Source organism: Anomaloglossus baeobatrachus, chromosome 1 (genome assembly GCF_048569485.1).
Source record: "Anomaloglossus baeobatrachus isolate aAnoBae1 chromosome 1, aAnoBae1.hap1, whole genome shotgun sequence".
Classification (NCBI taxonomy): domain Eukaryota; kingdom Metazoa; phylum Chordata; class Amphibia; order Anura; family Aromobatidae; genus Anomaloglossus; species Anomaloglossus baeobatrachus.
The window spans coordinates 917,351,990-917,373,934 of NC_134353.1; the positions used below are offsets into that span (position 1 = coordinate 917,351,990).

The following is a 21,945-nucleotide window of genomic DNA, read 5'->3' on the forward strand; positions in this document are numbered from 1 at the left end:
TGGGCTGAGTGCTCCGGTCTAAGCCGCTGGCCCCATGAAGAGAAGAGAAGAAAGACTGACTCAAGATTGTGTGAGTTGCTCCTACTTCTACCCCAAGTGGAACCTGCCCCCAGATTGCTGGCTTCAGTGACCGGGGAAGTCCCATGCCTCGTGATGGCGACCCCCCTGCCTACCCTGAGCCATCCCCTCCTGTGAGAAGGCTCCTAAGCTATATGTAAAGTGTGAATGTGGAACACCGGTGGTTAACCCCCTCCTTACCCGAGGCGAATATCACACCTTAAATAAGATGCAATACTCTGTGGCGACTGGAGCCTCAGGGGCACCACATATGGCTCTCAGAAGAAAAGGAGAAAAAAAAAACTAAAAATGGCTAGGGTATGGCTCTAAAACTGTCATGAAGACAGACAATGTAGGGTTAAAACTGCTAAAAATCGCTGGGTATGAGACATTTAATGGTCTTATTTACTCACCAAAGACTTTAAGACAAAATGAAAAAAAAAGAAAAGAGAATAATTCCTTCAATAAAAGAAAAAAAAACCTCTTGTAACAAAGTGTCACAAAGTTTCCAGAACTCATTTCCTGCTCCAGGGTTGGACCTTTGATGTGTCGTTTGCTGCTCCAAATTCAGCTGCACTACATATGAAATATTTAATGAAGTCACACGGTCCCGTCACTTTTCGCTTGTGCATTTCTCGCCCCTCTTTATAGTGTTTTTCCTTTAAGATCCCCCCACCCCATCTCCCCGTTCTTTCTTGTTCTTCCAGTCTGGATCCGGTGCTGTCCAAATATCATTAAGACATGCGGGGCGATGATGACGGCATTCTCTATGCTATACATGAACACATGCTGAAACAGCAACACTTCACATAAAGAAAGTAGCAGCGGCTGAGTGCTTAGTAAGCGAAAACGAGCGGATAAGGCAGTGGAAAATCTTTGCCGCTTTCATCAGACGTACAGCGCAGTCAGGAGCGCACACAAGGAACTGTCACATCAAGGTGCCGGTGTCAGCTCTCATAATAAAAGAGAATCTGCCAACGCAAGTGATGGGGAAACTTTTACTCTTTTTCTTTTTTTTTAATGGATGACGGGAAGAGTGCTTTCGCCCGAGTATTAATTTTGCCCTTGCGCGGCGACTGTCATTGTATTTCCCAAGGAGACGTCAGATCTCTGGAACTTTCAGGATATCTTGCTGGGGTGTGAGGGGGAAGGGTGCGGAGGGGGTGTCTTGAGATGCTAGACGCCGTGACAGTGATGGAGGTGACGGGAGAACAATATGAGCATAATTAGTGCTCAATTAACATTGGGTAAACGCAGGCCTAGGGGGGGTAAAATGATTTGCCTGCAGCAGTTTGCATTTTTTCTCCTGAATTACAATTTATAATATGATTTAAAGAGCGAGATTCTGGATGTACTTTGCTATGAATACACCAGGGTACACCATAGGTAGCAGAGCTAAGTTGGTAATACTGTAAGTGGAGTCTGATGGGCCCACAATGCAAAATTTGGACCTAAACGTTTGGTCAGATGTATGCGGCCTTGCAGCGTTGTAGATCCCTGCCCGTCACCAGCAAGCTGACGTCAGCCTCTCATTGGCAGGGTGTGTTGCAGTGCAGGGAGCCGGCGGGTCTCTGCACCCCAATACATTTCACCTGGGTGTGCGTCCGAAGATGGACATCCAGGTGAAATACACATTGGTGTCGGCTTCCCGTATGTGCCTGGTCCCAGTCTCACCTTCTTACACTCCTGGTAACAGGGTTTATAAATTAATCATTTTGTCTTGGCAAGGCTATTTGGATACAAGTAGGATTTGGGCAGCAAACTGATTTTTTATTTCACGCAAATAGCCTATTCAAAGAAAGAGCACAAACTCTGGCGCAAATATCAAGTAACAATCCTAAAAATCAGTATTGAGCCTTACCACAAGACTTAGGGGTACTTTGCACGCTGCGACATCGCAAGCCGATGCTGCGATGCCGAGCGCGATAGTCCCCACCCCCGTCGCAGCTGCGATATCCTTGTGATAGCTGCCGTAGCGAACATTATCGCTACGGCAGCTTCACATGGATTCGCCTGTCCTGCGATGTCGCTCTGGCCGGCGATCCGCCTCCTTATTAAGGGGGCGGGTCGTGCGGCGTCACAGCGACGTCACACGGCAGGCGGCCAATAGCAGTGGAGGGGCGGAGATGAGCAGGATGTAAACATCCTGCCCACCTCCTTCCTTCCGCATATCCTACGGAAGCCGCGGTGACACCGGTAGGAGATGTTCCTCGCTCCTGCGACTTCACACACAGCGATGTGTGCTGCCGCAGGAGCGAGGAACAACATCGGACTGTCGCGTCAGCGTAATTATGGATTACGCCGACGCTGCACCGATGATACGATTACGACGCTTTTGCACTCGTTAATCGTATCATCGAACCTTTACACACTACGATGCCGCATGCGATGCCGGAAGTACGTCATTTTCAATTTGACCCCACCGACATCGCACCTACGTATGCGTAGTGTGCGCCTAAGGCGGGCTTTGCACACTACGACATCGCTGGTGCGATGTCAGTGGGGTCAAATTGAAAGTGACGCACATCCGGCATCGCATGCGACATCGTAGTGTGTAAAGCCTAAATGATACGTCGTAATCGTATCATCGGTGCAGCGTCGGCGTAATCCATAATTACGCTGACGCGACGGTCCGATGTTGTTCCTCGCTCCTGCGGCAGCACACATCGTTGTGTGTGAAGTCGCAGAAGCGAGGAACATCTCCTACCGGCGTCACTGTGGCTTCCGTAGGATATGCGGAAAGAAGGAGGTGGCCGGGATGTTTACATCCTGCTCATCTCCGCCCGTCCATCGCTATGACGCCACACGACCCGCCCCCATAGGAAGGAGGCGGGTCGCCGGCCAGAGCGACGGTCGCAGGGCAGGTGAGTGCATGTGAAGCTGGCGTAGCGATAATGTTCGCTACGCCAGCTATCACACGATATCGTACCTGCGACAGGGGCGAGACTATCGCGTGCGACATCGCAGCATTGGCTTGCGATGTCACAACGTGCAAAGCCCGCCTTAGGATAAGAAGCCAATGCATAAACTCCATTTGCAGACACATGTATCAGGCTGTTGCCTCTCCTCAGTGCAAAGCAAGAAAGCAGGAGATCTGATTTAGCTAAGTGAGAGGCCTCTGACTGAGAGTCTAAAGGAGACCTTTTTTCGTTGTTTTTTTTTTGTCTCTGGTGATGCAACATTTTTCTGCTCCAGTAGGAAGAAAATCCTTTCTCTAGTGCCCCCACAGGTAGTTACTAGGGATTTTCGAATACCTCAAATATTCGGCTTCGCGAATATCCGACGAATAGGTCGTCGCTATGAGAATATTCGATGTGCAATGTAAGTCTATGGGAAGCCTGAATAGTTCCGAATAGTTGTTATTCAAGTTTCCTATAGACTTACATTGCGCATCGAATATTCGCGAATAGTTGAATAGCGGCGAAGTATTCAGCAAATATTCGCAAAGCCGAATATTTGAGGTATTCGATCATTCCTAGTAGTTACTCTGTAACTCAACAAAAACGGGAAAGTTCTAAATATTTTTTTTTAAAAATAGCTCATACTTACCTTTTAGTTCCAGATACTGTTGGGTGGCTATTATCAGTCTTCCACTTGTACGGCAATGATGATGTGATGATGACCCCATGCACTCGATTAAAGTCAATGTTTGCAGGACTGATAAGGCTAAGTTCACATGATGTTACTGCATTTTTTATTCTGCAGGTTTTCTGCACCAAACAGTTTGTTTGCTATTTGCATTTTTAGCATTTTTTTTTTACATAGGATTTTATCCCATTTTTAGCTGCTGTTTTTGTCTAAAAACATAGACAGGAAAAAATAAGCAGCCAACACTGGTGCCAAAACTATTGCACTTACAGCAAGCAGCAGCCCCTGTGATTAAGGTGGAGGCAACAAAAGAACAAAATACTGATGCAACAACCACTTACAACTAGTGATAGACGAACCCTGACTGTAAAAGTCCGGATCTGTTCTGGATACCAAGTATCAGTGACCGACCCTGGGCCCGGAGTCCTCAGGGAACTCCGGGTAACTATCCGAATCCAGCCATACAGATAATTAACAAGAAATAAAGGAAAAAGAAAGTAAATAGGAAGTAAGCAGGTGCGTTACACTTAAGCGGGCTTTACACGCTGCGATCTCGCTAGCAAGATTGCAAGCGATCTTACCCGCCCCCGTCAGTTGTGCGACACGGGCAAATCGCTGCCCGTGTCGCACAACCTTGCTTACCCCTGTCACACGCACTTACCTGCCCTGCGACGTCGCTTTGGCCGGCGAACCGCCTCCTTTCTAAGGGGGCAGTTCGTGCAGCATCACAGCGACGTCATACAGCGGCCGTCCAATAGAAGCGGAGGGGCGGAGATGAGCGGGACGTAACATCCCGCCCACCTTCTTCCTTCCGCATTGCCGGTGGAGGCAGGTAAGGAGATGTTCGTCGCTCCTGTGGTGTCACACATAGCGATGTGTACTGCCGCAGGAACGACGAACAACATCGCTAATAAGCAGAAAACAATTTTTTGTTTAAGGACGACCTCTCCACGGCAAACGATTTTGATCGCTTTTGCGATCGTTTAAAGTCACTCAATAGTGTCACACACTGCCATATCGTTAATGACGCTGGATGTGCGTCACAAACACCGTGACCCCAACGATAATTAATTAACGATATCGTAGCGTGTAAAGCCCGCTTACGTCTTTTACGTATTTGTATCATTCTTTCCAGGGCCTCTCAGTACCAACGTGCATATTCATTGCTTTCCCCACCCACCGGCAGTCCCAGTGTCTGTGATTGGTTGCAGTCAGATCGAGCCCCCACCCTGTGTGACAGCATGTAATTGCACTCGCTGTGTGTGTCTCTATCGTGGTGTCACAATAAATAAATTGATGGGTCTTCCCATAATATGATACCCGCCACAGATAAAGCATGTGGCTACAGGCTGCAGCCCCCAGTCATATGCTTATCTTGGCTATGTATCAAAATAAGAGGGACCCCAAGCTGCTTTTTAAAATTATTTAAATAAACATTTTAAAAAACGGCGTGCGGTCCCCACAATATTTAAAACCAGCCATGATGATAAAGCCGACGGCTGGGGGCTGGTATTTTCAGGCTGGGGAGGCCGATGGTTATTGGGCCCCCCAGCCTAAAAATAGCAGCCTGCAGCCACCCAGAATTGTCGCATCCATTAGATGTGATAATTTCGGCACTTTACCCGACTCATCTCAATTACCCTCATCCGATAGCAATCGGAGTAATATCAGGGGTTAATGACAGCTCACAGCTGCCACTAAGCCCTAGATTAGTAATGGAAGGCGTCTATGAGAACCATTACTTATCTGTAAGTGAATAGAAATAAACATAAACACCAAGAAAGTCCTTTATTTGAAATAAAATACAAAAACCCTCTTTCACCCCTTTAATAACTCCAAACAACCAATTCAGACTAATCCACACAAGGTCCCATGACAATTGCAGCTGTTACATACTAAAGACACAGCATGCGGGCACAGAACATGTCCGCACGCTGTGAGCTTCAGGCAGAGACTGACTGAACCGCAACGATGAGCGGTGACATCACTCTGTTTATCTGTGGTCATAGCTGGAGGTTTTCACGGTCGTCCACCTGTAACCACAGATAAAATGACCTCAGGTGACCACATTAAACTCAGTGACCTCAGTGAGGTCACTGATTTCACAGACCTGCATCTCCAGGCAGAAAACTGCAGTTTCGTTTGCCAAAAATTATGATTTGATGCTAAAATATATACACCATATTCCTGCACCCAATCTGCATTTTCTGGCAAAAAAAAGTGGTTACCAGTTTATGGTGGCTCAGTGCATAGCGGTGTATGGTGGTTCAATGGTTAGCAGAGTATGATGGCTTAGTGGTTAGCAGTGTATGGTGGCTCAGTGGTTAAGAGCTATCTGCCAGGAGATTTCTGCAACAAACTTGCATCTCCTGGCATTGTATGGTGGCTCAGTGGGTAGCAGTATATGGTGGGTCAGCGATTAGCAGCGTATGGTGGCTCAGTAGTTAGCAGCTTATGGTGGCTTAGTGGTTAGCAGTGTATGGTGGCTCAGTGGTTAAGAGCTATCTGTCAGGAAATTTCTGCAACAAACTTGCATCTCATGGCATTGTATGGTGGCTCAGTGGATAGCAGTGTATAGTGGCTCAGTGGTTAGCACTGCAGTCTTGTAGCACTGTGGGAGCAAGGATGGTTGACCTTAGGGAGATCAACATCCACCACTGCGGAGACACCATCACGTGTTTCTCAACGCAGTGATTCTAGAGCAATGCCCCCTGGGAAATATTCAAAGCAAGAAAGCCTGCGGAGACACCATCACATGTTTCTCAACGCTGGCAGCAAACTAGCCAGGTCTTTCACCGGGAAGGAACAACCACGGGAAGGGCAGTCTCCAGTCAAGGAGACCACCTATGCCAAACATGGTATCCATCCACAGACAGCCGTTTCGGGGTATTTGCCCCTCATCAGTGTGGAGTAGGAATCTGGCTAGTGGGACATTGCCTAGTAAAAGACTATGTGAGCAAGGATGGTTGACCTTAGGGAGATCAACATCCACCACTGCGGAGACACCATCACGTGTTTCTCAACGCAGTGATTCTAGAGCAATGCCCCCTGGGAAATATTCAAAGCAAGAAAGCCTGCGGAGACACCATCACATGTTTCTCAACGCTGGCAGCAAACTAGCCAGGTCTTTCACCGGGAAGGAACAACCACGGGAAGGGTAGTCTCCAGTCAAGGAGACCACCTATGCCAAACATGGTATCCATCCACAGACAGCCGTTTCGGGGTATTTTCCCCTCATCAGTGTGGAGTAGGAATCTGGCTAGTGGGACATTGCCTAGTAAAAGACTATGTGAGCAAGGATGGTTGACCTTAGGGAGATCAACATCCACCACTGCGGAGACACCATCACGTGTTTCTCAACGCAGTGATTCTAGAGCAATGCCCCCTGGGAAATATTCAAAGCAAGAAAGCCTGCGGAGACACCATCACAAGTTTCTCAACGCTGGCAGCAAACTAGCCAGGTCTTTCACCGGGAAGGAACAACCACGGGAAGGGCAGTCTCCAGTCAAGGAGACCACCTATGCCAAACATGGTATCCATCCACAGACAGCCGTTTCGGGGTATTTGCCCCCTCATCAGTGTGGAGTAGGAATCTGGCTAGTGGGACATTGCCTAGTAAAAGACTATGTGAGCAAGGATGGTTGACCTTAGGGAGATCAACATCCACCACTGCGGAGACACCATCACGTGTTTCTCAACGCAGTGATTCTAGAGCAATGCCCCCTGGGAAATATTCAAAGCAAGAAAGCCTGCGGAGACACCATCACATGTTTCTCAACGCTGGCAGCAAACTAGCCAGGTCTTTCACCGGGAAGGAACAACCACGGGAAGGGCAGTCTCCAGTCAAGGAGACCACCTATGCCAAACATGGTATCCATCCACAGACAGCCGTTTCGGGGTATTTGCCCCTCATCAGTGTGGAGTAGGAATCTGGCTAGTGGGACATTGCCTAGTAAAAGACTATGTGAGCAAGGATGGTTGACCTTAGGGAGATCAACATCCACCACTGCGGAGACACCATCTCGTGTTTCTCAACGCAGTGATTCTAGAGCAATGCCCCCTGGGAAATATTCAAAGCAAGAAAGCCTGCGGAGACACCATCACATGTTTCTCAACGCTGGCAGCAAACTAGCCAGGTCTTTCACCGGGAAGGAACAACCACGGGAAGGGCAGTCTCCAGTCAAGGAGACCACCTATGCCAAACATGGTATCCATCCACAGACAGCCGTTTCGGGGTATTTGCCCCTCATCAGTGTGGAGTAGGAATCTGGCTAGTGGGACATTGCCTAGTAAAAGACTATGTGAGCAAGGATGGTTGACCTTAGGGAGATCAACATCCACCACTGCGGAGATACCATCACGTGTTTATCAACGCAGTGATTCTAGAGCAATGCCCCCTGGGAAATATTCAAAGCAAGAAAGCCTGCGGAGACACCATCACATGTTTCTCAACGCTGGCAGCAAACTAGCCAGGTCTTTCACCGGGAAGGAACAACCACGGGAAGGGCAGTCTCCAGTCAAGGAGACCACCTATGCCAAACATGGTATCCATCCACAGACAGCCGTTTCGGGGTATTTGCCCCCTCATCAGTGTGGAGTAGGAATCTGGCTAGTGGGACATTGCCTAGTAAAAGACTATGTGAGCAAGGATGGTTGACCTTAGGGAGATCAACATCCACCACTGCGGAGACACCATCACGTGTTTCTCAACGCAGTGATTCTAGAGCAATGCCCCCTGGGAAATATTCAAAGCAAGAAAGCCTGCGGAGACACCATCACATGTTTCTCAACGCTGGCAGCAAACTAGCCAGGTCTTTCACCGGGAAGGAACAACCACGGGAAGGGCAGTCGCCAGTCAAGGAGACCACCTATGCCAAACATGGTATCCATCCACAGACAGCCGTTTCGGGGTATTTGCCCCTCATCAGTGTGGAGTAGGAATCTGGCTAGTGGGACATTGCCTAGTAAAAGACTATGTGAGCAAGGATGGTTGACCTTAGGGAGATCAACATCCACCACTGCGGAGACACCATCACGTGTTTCTCAACGCAGTGATTCTAGAGCAATGCCCCCTGGGAAATATTCAAAGCAAGGGAAGGGCAGTTTCCTACTCCACACTGATGAGGGGCAAATACCCCGAAACGGCTGTCTGTGGATGGATACCATGTTTGGCATAGGTGGTCTCCTTGACTGGAGACTGCCCTTCCCGTGGTTGTTCCTTCCCGGTGAAAGACCTGGCTAGTTTGCTGCCAGCGTTGAGAAACATGTGATGGTGTCTCCGCAGGCTTTCTTGCTTTGAATATTTCCCAGGGGGCATTGCTCTAGAATCACTGCGTTGAGAAACACGTGATGGTGTCTCCGCAGTGGTGGATGTTGATCTCCCTAAGGTCAACCATCCTTGCTCACATAGTCTTTTACTAGGCAATGTCCCACTAGCCAGATTCCTACTCCACACTGATGAGGGGCAAATACCCCGAAACGGCTGTCTGTGGATGGATACCATGTTTGACATAGGTGGTCTCCTTGACTGGAGACTGCCCTTCCCGTGGTTGTTCCTTCCCGGTGAAAGACCTGGCTAGTTTGCTGCCAGCGTTGAGAAACATGTGATGGTGTCTCCGCAGGCTTTCTTGCTTTGTAGCACTGTGGTTCTGGGTTCAGATCTTACCAAGGACAACATCTGCAAGGAGTTTGCATGTTCTCCCCGTGTTCCTAATACATTCCAACAACAAACTGATAGAGAATGTAGATTGTGAGCCCCGATGGGGACAGTGATGATGATGTTTCTGGAACATGATGATTCTAAGTAAGTAAAATAAAAAATAAGTTGCATGTGTAAAAACTCCAAGTGTTTGAATATTGAAATAAATGGAGAAACAAAAGCAATGGGGCACAACAAAGGACTGTGAGGATTCCTACATCTTAGTAATTTGTCATTATGGGACCTCTCCACCCCCAGTGTACACAGATCATTATCCGATAAGTGACCAGTTGACTTTTGTCTCTGCAGGTGGAAGCACACCGCCAGGAATCACCGCACCAGCCGTGCCTAGCATTCCATCACCAATTGGGGTTAATGGATTCACCGGCCTCCCACCCCAGGCTAACGGGCAGCCGGCCGCAGAAGCCGTGTTCGCCAATGGAATCCATCCCTACCCAGGTAATCAGCCGATAAGTCTTCGTTATTATGACCCACGATGGGCACATTAACAATAAGGCAAAAAGAGACTTTTCCAATTGGGTGACAAGCCGCCAGTTCTCCTCTTATCTGAACAGTGTCATGTTTGTCACCCAGCTTTCCTAATGTTACATAAATCGCAAAAAAAAAATCAAAAACTTGACAAAAGTCATTGACTCAAGAATTTCAGATTTATTGAGGATGTTTCATATGAGGATGAGATGAAAAAAACAGAACATAGCAAGAGTTTACAATCACATTTTCCGCAAATATCTTGGTTTTCACTCTCCGTGTCTCCTAAACGTGTCCCTGTCCAGGAGAAAAGGGGTTAAATCAGAATGCAGTAAGGCTCAATGAGGGTCCATCTTGTCAGTTTCCATCCAACGATCCTGAGTTTTTGGGAGTGTCTAGTAAAACTGGGGAGGATTTATACAACTGAGCCCTAAAATGTGTGTTTCTTGAAGGTTTTCTGGGCAATCATTTTTTGAGATTTCTTAATGCATCCATGAAATGGGATTGATATATTCACAGGGATGGACACGGGCAACAAATCCTGCGATATAAATTGTGATGGTCCGATTTTTGTTATAGGGTCATTCTGATCTAACAGAGGGATTATCTAACAAATAGAGATTTTCATCAATTGCTAAACTGCGAATTATATACATGAAGTACAAGGGGACAACCAGGGACCAGGGCTCCTAGAGTGACCCTAGCTGTCCCTTATCCCAGAGGTACTTCTGATGGTGAATAGGTCTGGACCTCCTTCCTTGCCCTGCTCCTGGCCAACCCTGCTCTAATACCCCCTTTCCTCCACCCCAGGGGAGGGGTAGGGCAGGAATGGTTCAAACCATACAAATAGACAAACAGCGGGAACCAAAACTCTAGCTCACAGCAATCACACACACAGATATAAACAATATGTAATAAGGAGGAAATAAAGAGCAGGGAGGGAATAAACAGACGACAAGATAATTCCCACAACACACCAAACAGCACTGGATCACAACAGCCCATGGATCGGTATCCCGTAAAGCTATAATCGGCAGGGAAAGTAAGTTTCCACTATCTTAAAAAGATGGGGAGAAACCGTGATAGGTTTCTCATAGCATGTGATCCTAGAGGCACCCAGCAGGCTAGGAGAGATTAACCCATGCCAGCCCGATCACTAATGAGCACACAGCTGGTCGACGCCCGAGCCTGTCTGTGCAACTCAGAAGCCCCAGAAAAGGCACAATGTGGAGTGTCAGTGTCTGTAGTGTGAACAGTGCCATGACACTGAGCGAGTTGAATCAAACACCATGTGACATATTTATTAGGAATGTAAAAAAAGATGGCTGATTTCCTCCTAAAACAGCGCCATACCTGGTCACAGGTGGTATTGCAGCTCAGTTCAATTCACTTCAATAATATTTGGCTGCAATGTCTGACACATCCCATGGATGCGTGTGTGGGGGGGTTAGCTTTTTTTTCTAATCCTTGACAACCCCTTTAACAAAGACCAAGGCTTTGGGAAATATCCTGCCTGGGATGGATATTCGGAGACTTTTCTGGAGGTCTCCTTTAAGTTTTCCTAAAGAGTGGAGTAAGTAAATTACAATGAGACATCTGTAATCTATTCCACGAGCGCCGGGGATCATTATTCTTTTCCATTTGTAACAATCAACCATATTCCATAAAGCAGTCGCTGGAAAGAGAAGGGAAGAAAGATCTAATTTAGCATCTTTAACTCGGAGTATTAGAGATTTTAATGAGAGAATTGTCCCCAACTCACTCTTGTGCAGTAATAAATGGAGGTGATTAAGTCGGGTCTTGGCAGCTATAATAGAAGCATTTGTGCTGCGAGTTGAGATAGTTATCAAAATAAAATATCCATCAACTTTATCCCTGGTGCCCGAACGTCACCGCATAGACCGACAGATCCGGAGGGGGGATAGCCATAGTTTTATTATTATTCTATAGTCTTTAAAGGAATAGAAGTGTAACAGAAAACAGAAGCAAAATGTACAGTCTAAATCCATCTCATATCTATCCCTCTATCTATCCTTATATCTATTTATCTATCTATCTATCTATCTATCTATCTATCTATCCCTCTATCTATCTATCTATCTATCTATCCCTCTATCTATCCTTATATCTATTTATCCATCTATCTATCTATCCCTCTATCTATCTATCTATCTATCTATCCCTCTATCTATCTATCTATCCCTCTATCTATCTATCTATCTATCTATCATTCTATCTATCTATCTATCTATCTATCATCCCTCTATCTATCTATCATTCTATCTATCTATCTATCTATCTATCATCCCTCTATCTATCCCTCTATCTATCTATCTATCTATCTATCTATCTATCTATCCCTCTATCTATCTATCTATCTATCCATCTATCCCTCTATCTAGCTATCTATCTATCTACCTATCTATCTATCTATCCCTCTATCTATCTATCTATCTATCAGCCTATCTATCTATCTATCTATCATCCCTCTATCTATCCCTCTATCTATCTATCTATCTATCTATCCCTCTATCTATCTATCTATCTATCTATCTATCTATCTATCTATCTATCTATCTATCTATCTATCTATCCATCTATCCCTCTATCTATCTATCTATCTATCTATCTCTCTATCTATCCCTCTATCTAGCTATCTATCTACCTATCTATCCATCTATCTATCCCTCTATCTATCCCTCTATCTATCTATCTATCTCTCTATCTATCCCTCTATCTATCTATCTATCTATCTCTCTATCTATCCCTCTATCTATCTATCCCTCTATCTATCTATCTATCCCTCTATCTATATATCCTTCTATCTATTTATCTATCTATCCCTCTATCTATCTATCTATCTATCTATCTATCTTCTATCCCTCTATCTATCTATCTATCCTTATATCTATTTATCTATCTATCTATCTATCTATCTATCTATCTATCCCTCTATCTATCTATCTATCTATCTATCTATCTATCCCTCTATCTATCTATCTATCTATCTATCCCTCTATCTATCCCTCTATCCCTCTATCTATCCCTCTATCTATCTATCTATCCCTCTATCTATCTATCTATCTATCCCTCTATCTATCCCTTTATCTATCTATCTATCTATCTCTCTCTCTATCTATCCCTCTATCTATCTATCTATCTATCTTATCTATCCCTCTATCTATCTATCTATCTATCTATCTATCTATCCCTCTATCTATCTATCTATCCCTCTATCTATCCCTCTATCTATCTATCTATCTATCCCTCTATCTATATATCCTTCTATCTATTTATCTATCTATCCCTCTATCTATCTATCTTCTATCCCTCTATCTATCTATCTATCCTTATATCTATTTATCTATCTATCTATATATTTATCTATCTATCTATCTATCCCTCTATCTATCTATCTATCCCTCTATCTATCTATCCCTCTATCTATCCCTCTATCTATCTATCTATCTATCTATCTATCTATCTATCTATCTATCTATCTATCCCTCTATCTATCCCTCTATCTATCTATCTATCTATCTATCCCTCTATCTATCCCTCTATCTATCTATCTATCTATCTATCTATCCCTCTATCTATATATCCTTCTATCTATTTATCTATCTATCCCTCTATCTATCTATCTTCTATCCCTCTATCTATCTATCTATCCTTATATCTATTTATCTATCTATCTATCTATCTATCTATCCCTCTATCTATCTATCTATCTATCTATCTATCTATCCCTCTATCTATCCCTCTATCTATCTATCTATCTATCTATCTATCCCTCTATCTATCCCTCTATCTATCTATCTATCTATCTATCTATCTATCTATCTATCCCTCTATCTATCTATCTATCCCTCTATCTATCCCTTTATCTATCTATCTATCTCTCTCTCTCTATCTATCCCTCTATCTATCTATCTTATCTATCCCTCTATCTATCTATCTATCTATCTATCTATCTATCTATCTATCTATCCCTCTATCTATCTATCTATCTATCTATCTATCCCTCTATCTATCCCTCTATCCCTCTATCTATCTATCTATCTATCTATCTATCTATCTATCTATCCCTCTATCTATCTATCTATCTATCTATCCCTCTATCTATCTATCTATCTATCTATCTATCTATCTATCCCTCTATCTATCTATCTATCCCTCTATCTATCTATTTATCCATCTATCTATCTTCTACAGTGGGGAAAATAAGTATTTTATACGCTGCTGATTTTACAAATTTTTCTACCTACAAAGAATGAAGGGGTCTGCAATTTCTATCGTAGGTAACTTCAACTGTGACAGACAGAATTCACCCCCAAAATCCAGAAATTCACATTGTATGATTTTTGAAAAAGTAATTTGCATGAAATAGGTATTTGATACAATAGAAAAACAGAAAAACAGAACTTAATATTTAGTAGAAACCTTTGTTTGCAGTTACAGAGATCAGATGTTTTCTGTAGCTCTTGACCAGGTTTGCACACACTGCAGCAGGGATTTTGGTGACTCCTTCATACAGATCCCCAGATCTTTCAGGTTTCAGGGTTTCCACTGGGAAACATTGAGTTTCAGCTCCCTCCAAAGATTTTCTATTGGGTTCAGGTCTGGAGAGTGGCTAGGCCACTCCAGGAACTTGAAATGCTTCTTCCAAACCCCCTCCATAGTTGCCCTGGTTGTGTATTTCAGGTTATTGTCATGCTGGAAGACCCAGCCACGACCCAGCTTCAATGCTTTTAGTCAGGCAAGGAAGTTGCTGGCTAAAACTTTGCCATACATGACCCCATCCATCCTCCCTTTAATACGGTGCAGTTGTCCTGCCCCTTCGAAATAAAGTACCCCCAACATATGATGTTTTCATCCCCATGCTTCATGGTTAGGATAGTGTTCATGGGGTTGTACTCATCCTTCTTCTTCCTCCAAACACGGCAAGTGTAGTTAATGCCAAAAAGTTCTATTTTTGTCTCATCTGACCACATGACCTTTTCCCATGCCTCCTCTTGATCATCCAGATGGACATTAGTGAACTTCAAATGGGCCTGGACAAGTGCTGTTGTAAGCAGTGGCATCTTACGTGCCCTGCAGGATTTTAATCCATGACAGTGTAGTGTAATCTTTGAGATTGTGGTCCCAGCTCTCTTCAGGTCGTTGATCAGGTTCTCCTGTGTGGTTCTGAGCTAATTCCTGACCATTCTCAGAAACATCCTTACCCTACAAGGAATGCAGCCCCAGAATGAGTAAGATTGACAGTCATCTTGTGTTTCTTCCATTGTATAATAATTGCGCTCACAGTTGTTGCCTTCTCACCAAGCTGCTTGCCTATTGTCCTGTAGCCCATCCAATTCTTGTGCAGGGCTACAATTTTGTCCCTAGTGTCCTTAGACAGCTCTTTGGCCTTGGTCATGGTGGAGAGGTTGGAGTGTGATTGATTGAGTGTGTGGACAGGTGTCTTTTATACAGGTAACGAGTGCAATTAATACAGGTAATGAGTGCAGAGTAGGAGCTTCTTAAAGAAAAAAATAACAGGTCTGTGAGAGGCAGGATTTTTGCTGGTTGCTTGATAGGTCATCAAATACTTATGTCACGCCATAAAATCCAAATTAATTATTTAACCCCTTCACGACCAAGTCTGTACCTATAAGTCCATGTCCCTTTAATGTGGGCTGTTGCGGTGCGCCCGCATTATTCCTCATATATATCGCCTGATCTAATCAGCCAACATGTGCAGCTAACAAGCCCGGGTGGATCAGAGATCCACCCACGCCTTTTAACTAGTTGGATTGCTCTGTCAAACTCTGACAGCACGATCTAACAGACGCCGGCAGGGGTCGCGTCATTCCCCACCGCCATTGATGACCCTGTGGTGCAATTATGAGGCGCCAATTGGTTTCGATGGGCAGCTGATGACCCCTGTCTGTCGCTATCATGATGATGTTCCTGTGATTGCCCGCAGAGCTCCGTCACTCACAGGAGAGCAGCATTTCTGCTGAAGCACCCCGCTAAGCAGCAGAAGCAGTCAAACAGTGCAGATTTCAAGTCCCTTGATGGGACTGGTAAAACAATAGAAAGTGTAAAAAAAAGTTTTTAAAAATATGAAAAAAAACCTAAATGATCATCCACCCTTTGCTCCACTGAAAATAAAGCAATTTAAAAAAAAAAAAATAATTACACATATTTACACATAATTACACATAAAGCCAGGGAAGGAGTCTTGCGAGGATAATTTGCATATTCCCAGTGCCTTCTGGGATAAGTGAAGAGTCACCGCGAGCTCAAGGAGAACCGGGTTTTGGCCGTTACAGCCGGAAGGAAGACTTCTGAAAGCCTAGCGGCGCGCAAATTTTAGCCTGTCTTCTTCATTGTGAGCGTGAGTGAGCAAAGTGTGAGCAAAAGTAAGTGTGAGTAGAATTGTTTGTATTTAGTTGTTTAATTACTTAACATTTGTTTAGTGCTATCCCCATTAGAAAATGTGCTCCACTATTGCTAATGCGATCCAGTGTACATCTTGTCTCATGTATGCAGTCCTTGAAAATCCGTTCGAGGGTCCATACTGTTGTTCGAGATGTGCGCAAGTTGCACATTTGGAAGCCCAGATACTGGATCTAAATGAGCAGCTGGCAACTCTGAGATGCATTAGCAATATGTAAAGGAGTGTGCTGCTCACTGATCAGCAGCTTGCTGGGTCAGATGTGGGGGAGGATCGTAGTAGGGAGCGGCAGGACGGTGAGGTAGGTAGCTGGGTGACAGTTAGAAAGGGGGGTAAAGGGAAAAGTGCTAGGAAGGCTAGTCCTGAACTGACACACCCCAATAGGTTTGCAAACTTGGCAGATGAGGGGGATGTCATTACAGGGGTAGCATTGCTGCAGCAAGGCATGACCTCTGAACGCCAGAGGAGTGTCTGCTCCAGTAAGGGGGGGGAATAGGAGTGCAGGGCAGGCAAGACAGGTACTGGTAGTGGGGGACTCAATTATTAGGGGGACAGATATGGCAATCTGTCACAAAGACAGGGATCGCCGAACAGTGTGTTGTCTTCCTGGCGCTCGAGTTCGGCACATCGCTGATCGGGTTCACAGATTACTGGGAGGGGCTGGGGAGGACCCAGCGGTCATTGTACACATTGGCACAAATGACAAAGTTAGAGGTAGGTGGAAGGTCCTTAAAGATGATTTCAGGGAATTAGGTTGTAAGCTTAAAGCATGGACCTCAAAGGTGGTATTTTCGGAAATACTACCTGTGCCACGAGCCACACCAGAGAGGCAAAGAGAGATCAGGGAGGTTAACAGGTGGCTCAGGAATTGGTGTAGGAAAGAGGGTTTTGGGTTCCTGGAGAATTGGGCTGACTTTTCAGTTGGCTACAGATTCTATGCTAGGGATGGGCTGCATCTTAATGGGGAGGGTGCAGCTCTGCTGGGGCAGAAAATGGCTAGAAGGTTGGAGGAGTGTTTAAACTAGGAATGGGGGGCGAGGGTATTCACTTTATAGAAGGGGAATGTAGTGCAGATAGTGACCAGGGCACAAGTAATGAAATTGGGGGTGGTACGGGGGGAAGGGTTAGGACAGTTAATACAGTAAGCAGGAATACAGGTACAGAGTCATACGTAACGTGCATGTACACTAATGCCCGAAGCCTCACAAATAAGGTGGAGGAATTAGAATTAATATTGTTGGAAGAAAATTATGATATAGTGGGGATATCAGAGACATGGCTGGATGAGAGCTATGACTGGGCTGTTAATTTACAGGGTTATAGCCTATTCAGGAATGACCGTACAAATAAGCGAGGGGGAGGTGTGTGTCTATATGTAAAATCATCCTTAAAACCCATCCTGCGTGACAACATATGTGAGGGTACTGAGAATGTAGAGTCCCTATGGGTGGAGATAAGGGGGGGGAGAATGAATAATAAAATACTGATAGGGGTGTGTTATAAGACGCCGAATATTATGGAAGAGGTAGAGAATCTCCTCATAAAGCAAATTGATAAAGCAGCGAGTCTCGGAGAGGTAATTATTATGGGGGACTTTAACTATCCTGATATAAATTGGGGAACAGAAACTTGCAGTTCCAGCAAAGGAAATAGATTTTTGATAACAATGAAAGATAATTACCTTTCACAAATGGTACAGGACCCCACAAGAGGGGGAGCACTACTAGACCTTGTACTAACCAATAGGCCAGACCGCATATCAAATATACAAGTTGGGGGTTACTTGGGGAATAGTGATCACAAAATAATAAGTTTTCATGTATTCTTTAGTAAAATGTCTAGTAGAGGGGCTACAAGGACACTAAACTTCAGGAAAGCAAATTTTAAAAGGTTGAGAGATGATCTTAGTGCAATAAACTGGGATGATGTACTAAGTAATAAAAGTACACAAAGCAAATGGGAGACTTTTATGAGCATCCTGAATAGGGCTTGTGCAGAAAATATACCCTATGGGAACAAACATGCTAGAAATAGGAGGAAACCCCTATGGCTAAATAGAGCTGTAAGGGAAGCAATAAAAGAAAAACAGAAAGCCTTAAAAGAATTAAAGAGGGTAGGTAGTGATGAGGCATTATATAATTATAGAAAATTAAATAAAATATGTAAAAAGCAAATTAAGTTAGCTAAGTTTGAGACAGAGAGACTCATTGCGAAAGTAAAAATAATCCTAAAATATTCTTTAACTACATAAACAGTAAAAAACTGAAAAGCGATAGTGTTGGCCCCCTTAAAAATAGTCTTGGTGAAATGGTGGAAGGGGATGAGGGTAAAGCCAACCTGCTGAATGACTTTTTTTCTACGGTTTTTATACAAGAAAATGCCATGGCAGATGACATGACCAGTGATACCATAAATTCACCCTTGAATATTACCTGCTTAACCCAGCAGGAAGTACGCCGCCGCCTCGAAATCACTAAGGTTGACAAATCTCCGGGCCCGGATGGCATACACCCCAGAGTACTACAGGAATTGAGTTCTGTGATAGATAGACCATTATTTTTAATCTTCTCAGATTCCTTAATAACAGGGTCGGTACCGCAGGACTGGCGCATAGCAAATGTGGTGCCAATATTCAAAAAGGGGACAAAAACTGAGCCGGGAAATTATAGGCCGGTAAGTTTAACCTCTACGGTTGGTAAAATCCTTGAGGGTTTCTTGAGAGATGCTATACTGGAGTATCTCAAGAAAAATAACCTTATGACAGAGTATCAACATGGGTTTATGAGGGATCGATCCTGTCAAACTAATTTGATCAGCTTCTATGAAGAGGTAAGTTCAAGTCTGGACCAGGGAAATGCAGTGGATGTTGTGTATATGGACTTTTCAAAAGCTTTTGATACGGTGCCACACAAAAGGTTGGTACATAAAATGAGAATAATGGGGATAAGGGAAAATATGTGTAACTAGGTTAAAAACTGGCTCAGTGATAGGAAACAAAGGGTGGTTATTAATGGTACGTACTCGGACTGGGTCTCAGTTCATAGTGGGGTACTACAGGGGTCAGTATTGGGCCCGCTTCTTTTCAACATATTTATAAATGACCTTGTTGGGGGTATGCGGAGTAGAATTTCAATATTTGCAGATGATACTAAACTCTGCAGGGTAATCAATACAGAGAAGGATAATTTTATATTACAGGGAGATTTATGTAAATTGGAGGATTGGGCTGAGAAGTGGCAATTGACGTTTAATGTAGATAAATGTAAAGTCATGCACTTGGGTAGAGGAAATAACATTTATGATTATGTACTTAATTGTAGAACACTGGGTAAAACAGACACAGAAAAAGACTTGGGTGTATGGGTGGATGGTAAACTTCACTTTAGTGGACAGTGTCAGGCAGCTGCTGCCAGGGCTAATAAAATAATGGGATGTATTAAAAGAGGTATAAGTGTTCATGAAAAAAATATACTTCTACCTCTGTACAAGTCACTAGTGCGACCGCACTTAGAATACTGTGTACAATTCTGGTCACCGATATATAAGAAGGACATAGCTGAACTGGAGAGGGTGCAGAGAAGAGCCACCAAGATTATTAGAGGAATGGGTGGGCTGCAATACCAAGACAGGTTATTAAACTTGGGGTTATTTAGTTTGGAAAAACGAAGGCTTAGGGGGGATCTAATCACAATGTATAAATATATGAGGGGACAGTACAGAGACCTTTCCAAAGATCTTTTTACACCTAGGCCTGTGACTGGAACACGGGGGCATCCGCTACGTCTTGAGGAAAGAAGGTTTAATCATAATCACAGACGAGGATTCTTTACTGTACGAGCAGTGAGACTATGGAACTCTCTGCCGCATGATGTTGTAATGAGTGATTCACTACTAACATTTAAGCAGAGCCTGGATGCCTTTCTTGAAAAATGTAATATTACCAGTTATGTATATCAGATTTTATGACAGGGTGTTGATCCAGGGAACTAGTCTGATTGCCGGATGTGGAGTCAGGAAGGAAATGTTTTCCCCATTGGAACTTGTTTGCCACATTGGGTTTTTTTTGCCTTCCTCTGGATCAACATGTTAGGCTACGGGTTGAACTAGATGGACTTAAGGTCACGGTTTTTGTGACGCACATCCGGCATCGCTGGCGATGCCGGCCTGTGTGACACCTCCTAGCGACGCAGTATCGCTCACAAATCGTGAGTCGGGTACTGCTCGCTAGGTTCCATAATATCGTTTAATTTAGTTGACCATCGTTTCCGTGGTAGCACACGCCGCTCCGTGTGACACCACGGGAACGATGAGCAGCTCACCTGCCTCCCGCGGCCGCCGCCGGCTCTATGTGGAAGGAAGGAGGTGGGCAGGATGTTTACGTCCCGCTCATCTCCGCCCCTCCGCTTCTATTGGCCGGCGGCCGTGTGACGTCGCTGTGACGCCGAACGTCCCTCCCACTCCAGGAAGTGGACGTTCGCCGCCCACAGCGAGGTCGCACGAGAGGTAAGTATGTGTGACGGGGGTTACTAACTTTGTGCGACACGGGCAGCGATTTGCCCGTGACGCAAAAAGGACGGGGGCGGGTACGATCGATTGTGAAATCGCACAATCGGTCGTACCGTGTAAAGCAGGCTTTAGAGTCTCCCTTCAACCTTAAAAACTATGATACTATTTGGTACTTCCAGTTCAGAAATGCCCGATATATCAAAATATAAAGTCAATTAATCTGATCAATACACGGTGTAGCAAGAAAAAAAATTTGAAGGCCAAAATTACGTTTTTGGTTGCTACAACATTGCATTAAGATGTAATAACAGGTGATGAAAACATCACATCTACCCAAAGTGGTATAACTAAAAATGCCAGCTCAAGACACAAAAAAAATAAGCCGTCACTGAGCCCAAGATCCTGAAAAATGAGAACACTACCGTCTCGAACAATGGCGACAAAAGCGCAATTTTTTTTTTGGGGGGGGGGGGGGACAAATTTCTGATTTTTTTTTCACCACTTAGATAAAAGTAAAACTATACATGTTTGGTATCAACGAACTTGTACCGACCTGGGTAATCATAATGGTAGGTCAGTTTTACCATATAGTGAACATGGTGAATAAAAAACACAAAAAACAATTGCGCATTTGCACATTTTTTTCTAATTTCACTGCAACTGGAGTTTTTTTTTCCGTTTTCCATTGCAATATGGAGCAGAATAATTGGTGTCATTCAAAAGTACAACTCCTCCTGCAAAAAACAATCTATCTATATATGGCTATATTGATGGAAAAAATAAATAAGTTATGGCTCTTGGAAGAAAGGGAGGAACAAATGAAAATGAAAAAGGAAAATCGCCCGGGGTATAGGGGTTAATGTGATTGGCTGATCTTTATCTAGAGCGGATACTATTATCACAGAGAACCTTCTCTGGACCCATGATGGGGAGCCCCCGCAGCCCAGGAGCTGACAATCCATAAACGTTAGAGCCCAGTGTAATGAATGACTTCTGTAATGTGTGCCGGCCTCTAGTGGCTAAAGCTCGCCATTACACCCAGTGACTTTATTGAGCTGTAGAATCAGTGTCACTGTTGCGCTGTTATGATGTAGCAGAGCTGAATATGCAGTGTGATATCAGTGTAGTTCTGCCAAATGAGAAATTGATATTTTTTACATCTGTA

The 21,945-nt window shown here is 44.3% G+C and overlaps 1 protein-coding gene across 16 annotated transcripts in view; it reads left to right on the plus strand.

The window, feature by feature from the left end:
- The window catches only part of CELF4 (CUGBP Elav-like family member 4), a 1,553,364-nt gene that overhangs the window by 1,353,716 nt on the left and 177,703 nt on the right, over nucleotides 1-21,945 (plus strand). For all 16 annotated transcript variants that reach the window (XM_075327636.1, XM_075327668.1, XM_075327591.1 and 13 more), the window contains one exon: nucleotides 9,653-9,802. In XM_075327636.1, the coding sequence (XP_075183751.1) occupies nucleotides 9,653-9,802 (150 nt within the window). The remainder of the gene's footprint in view (nucleotides 1-9,652; nucleotides 9,803-21,945) is intronic.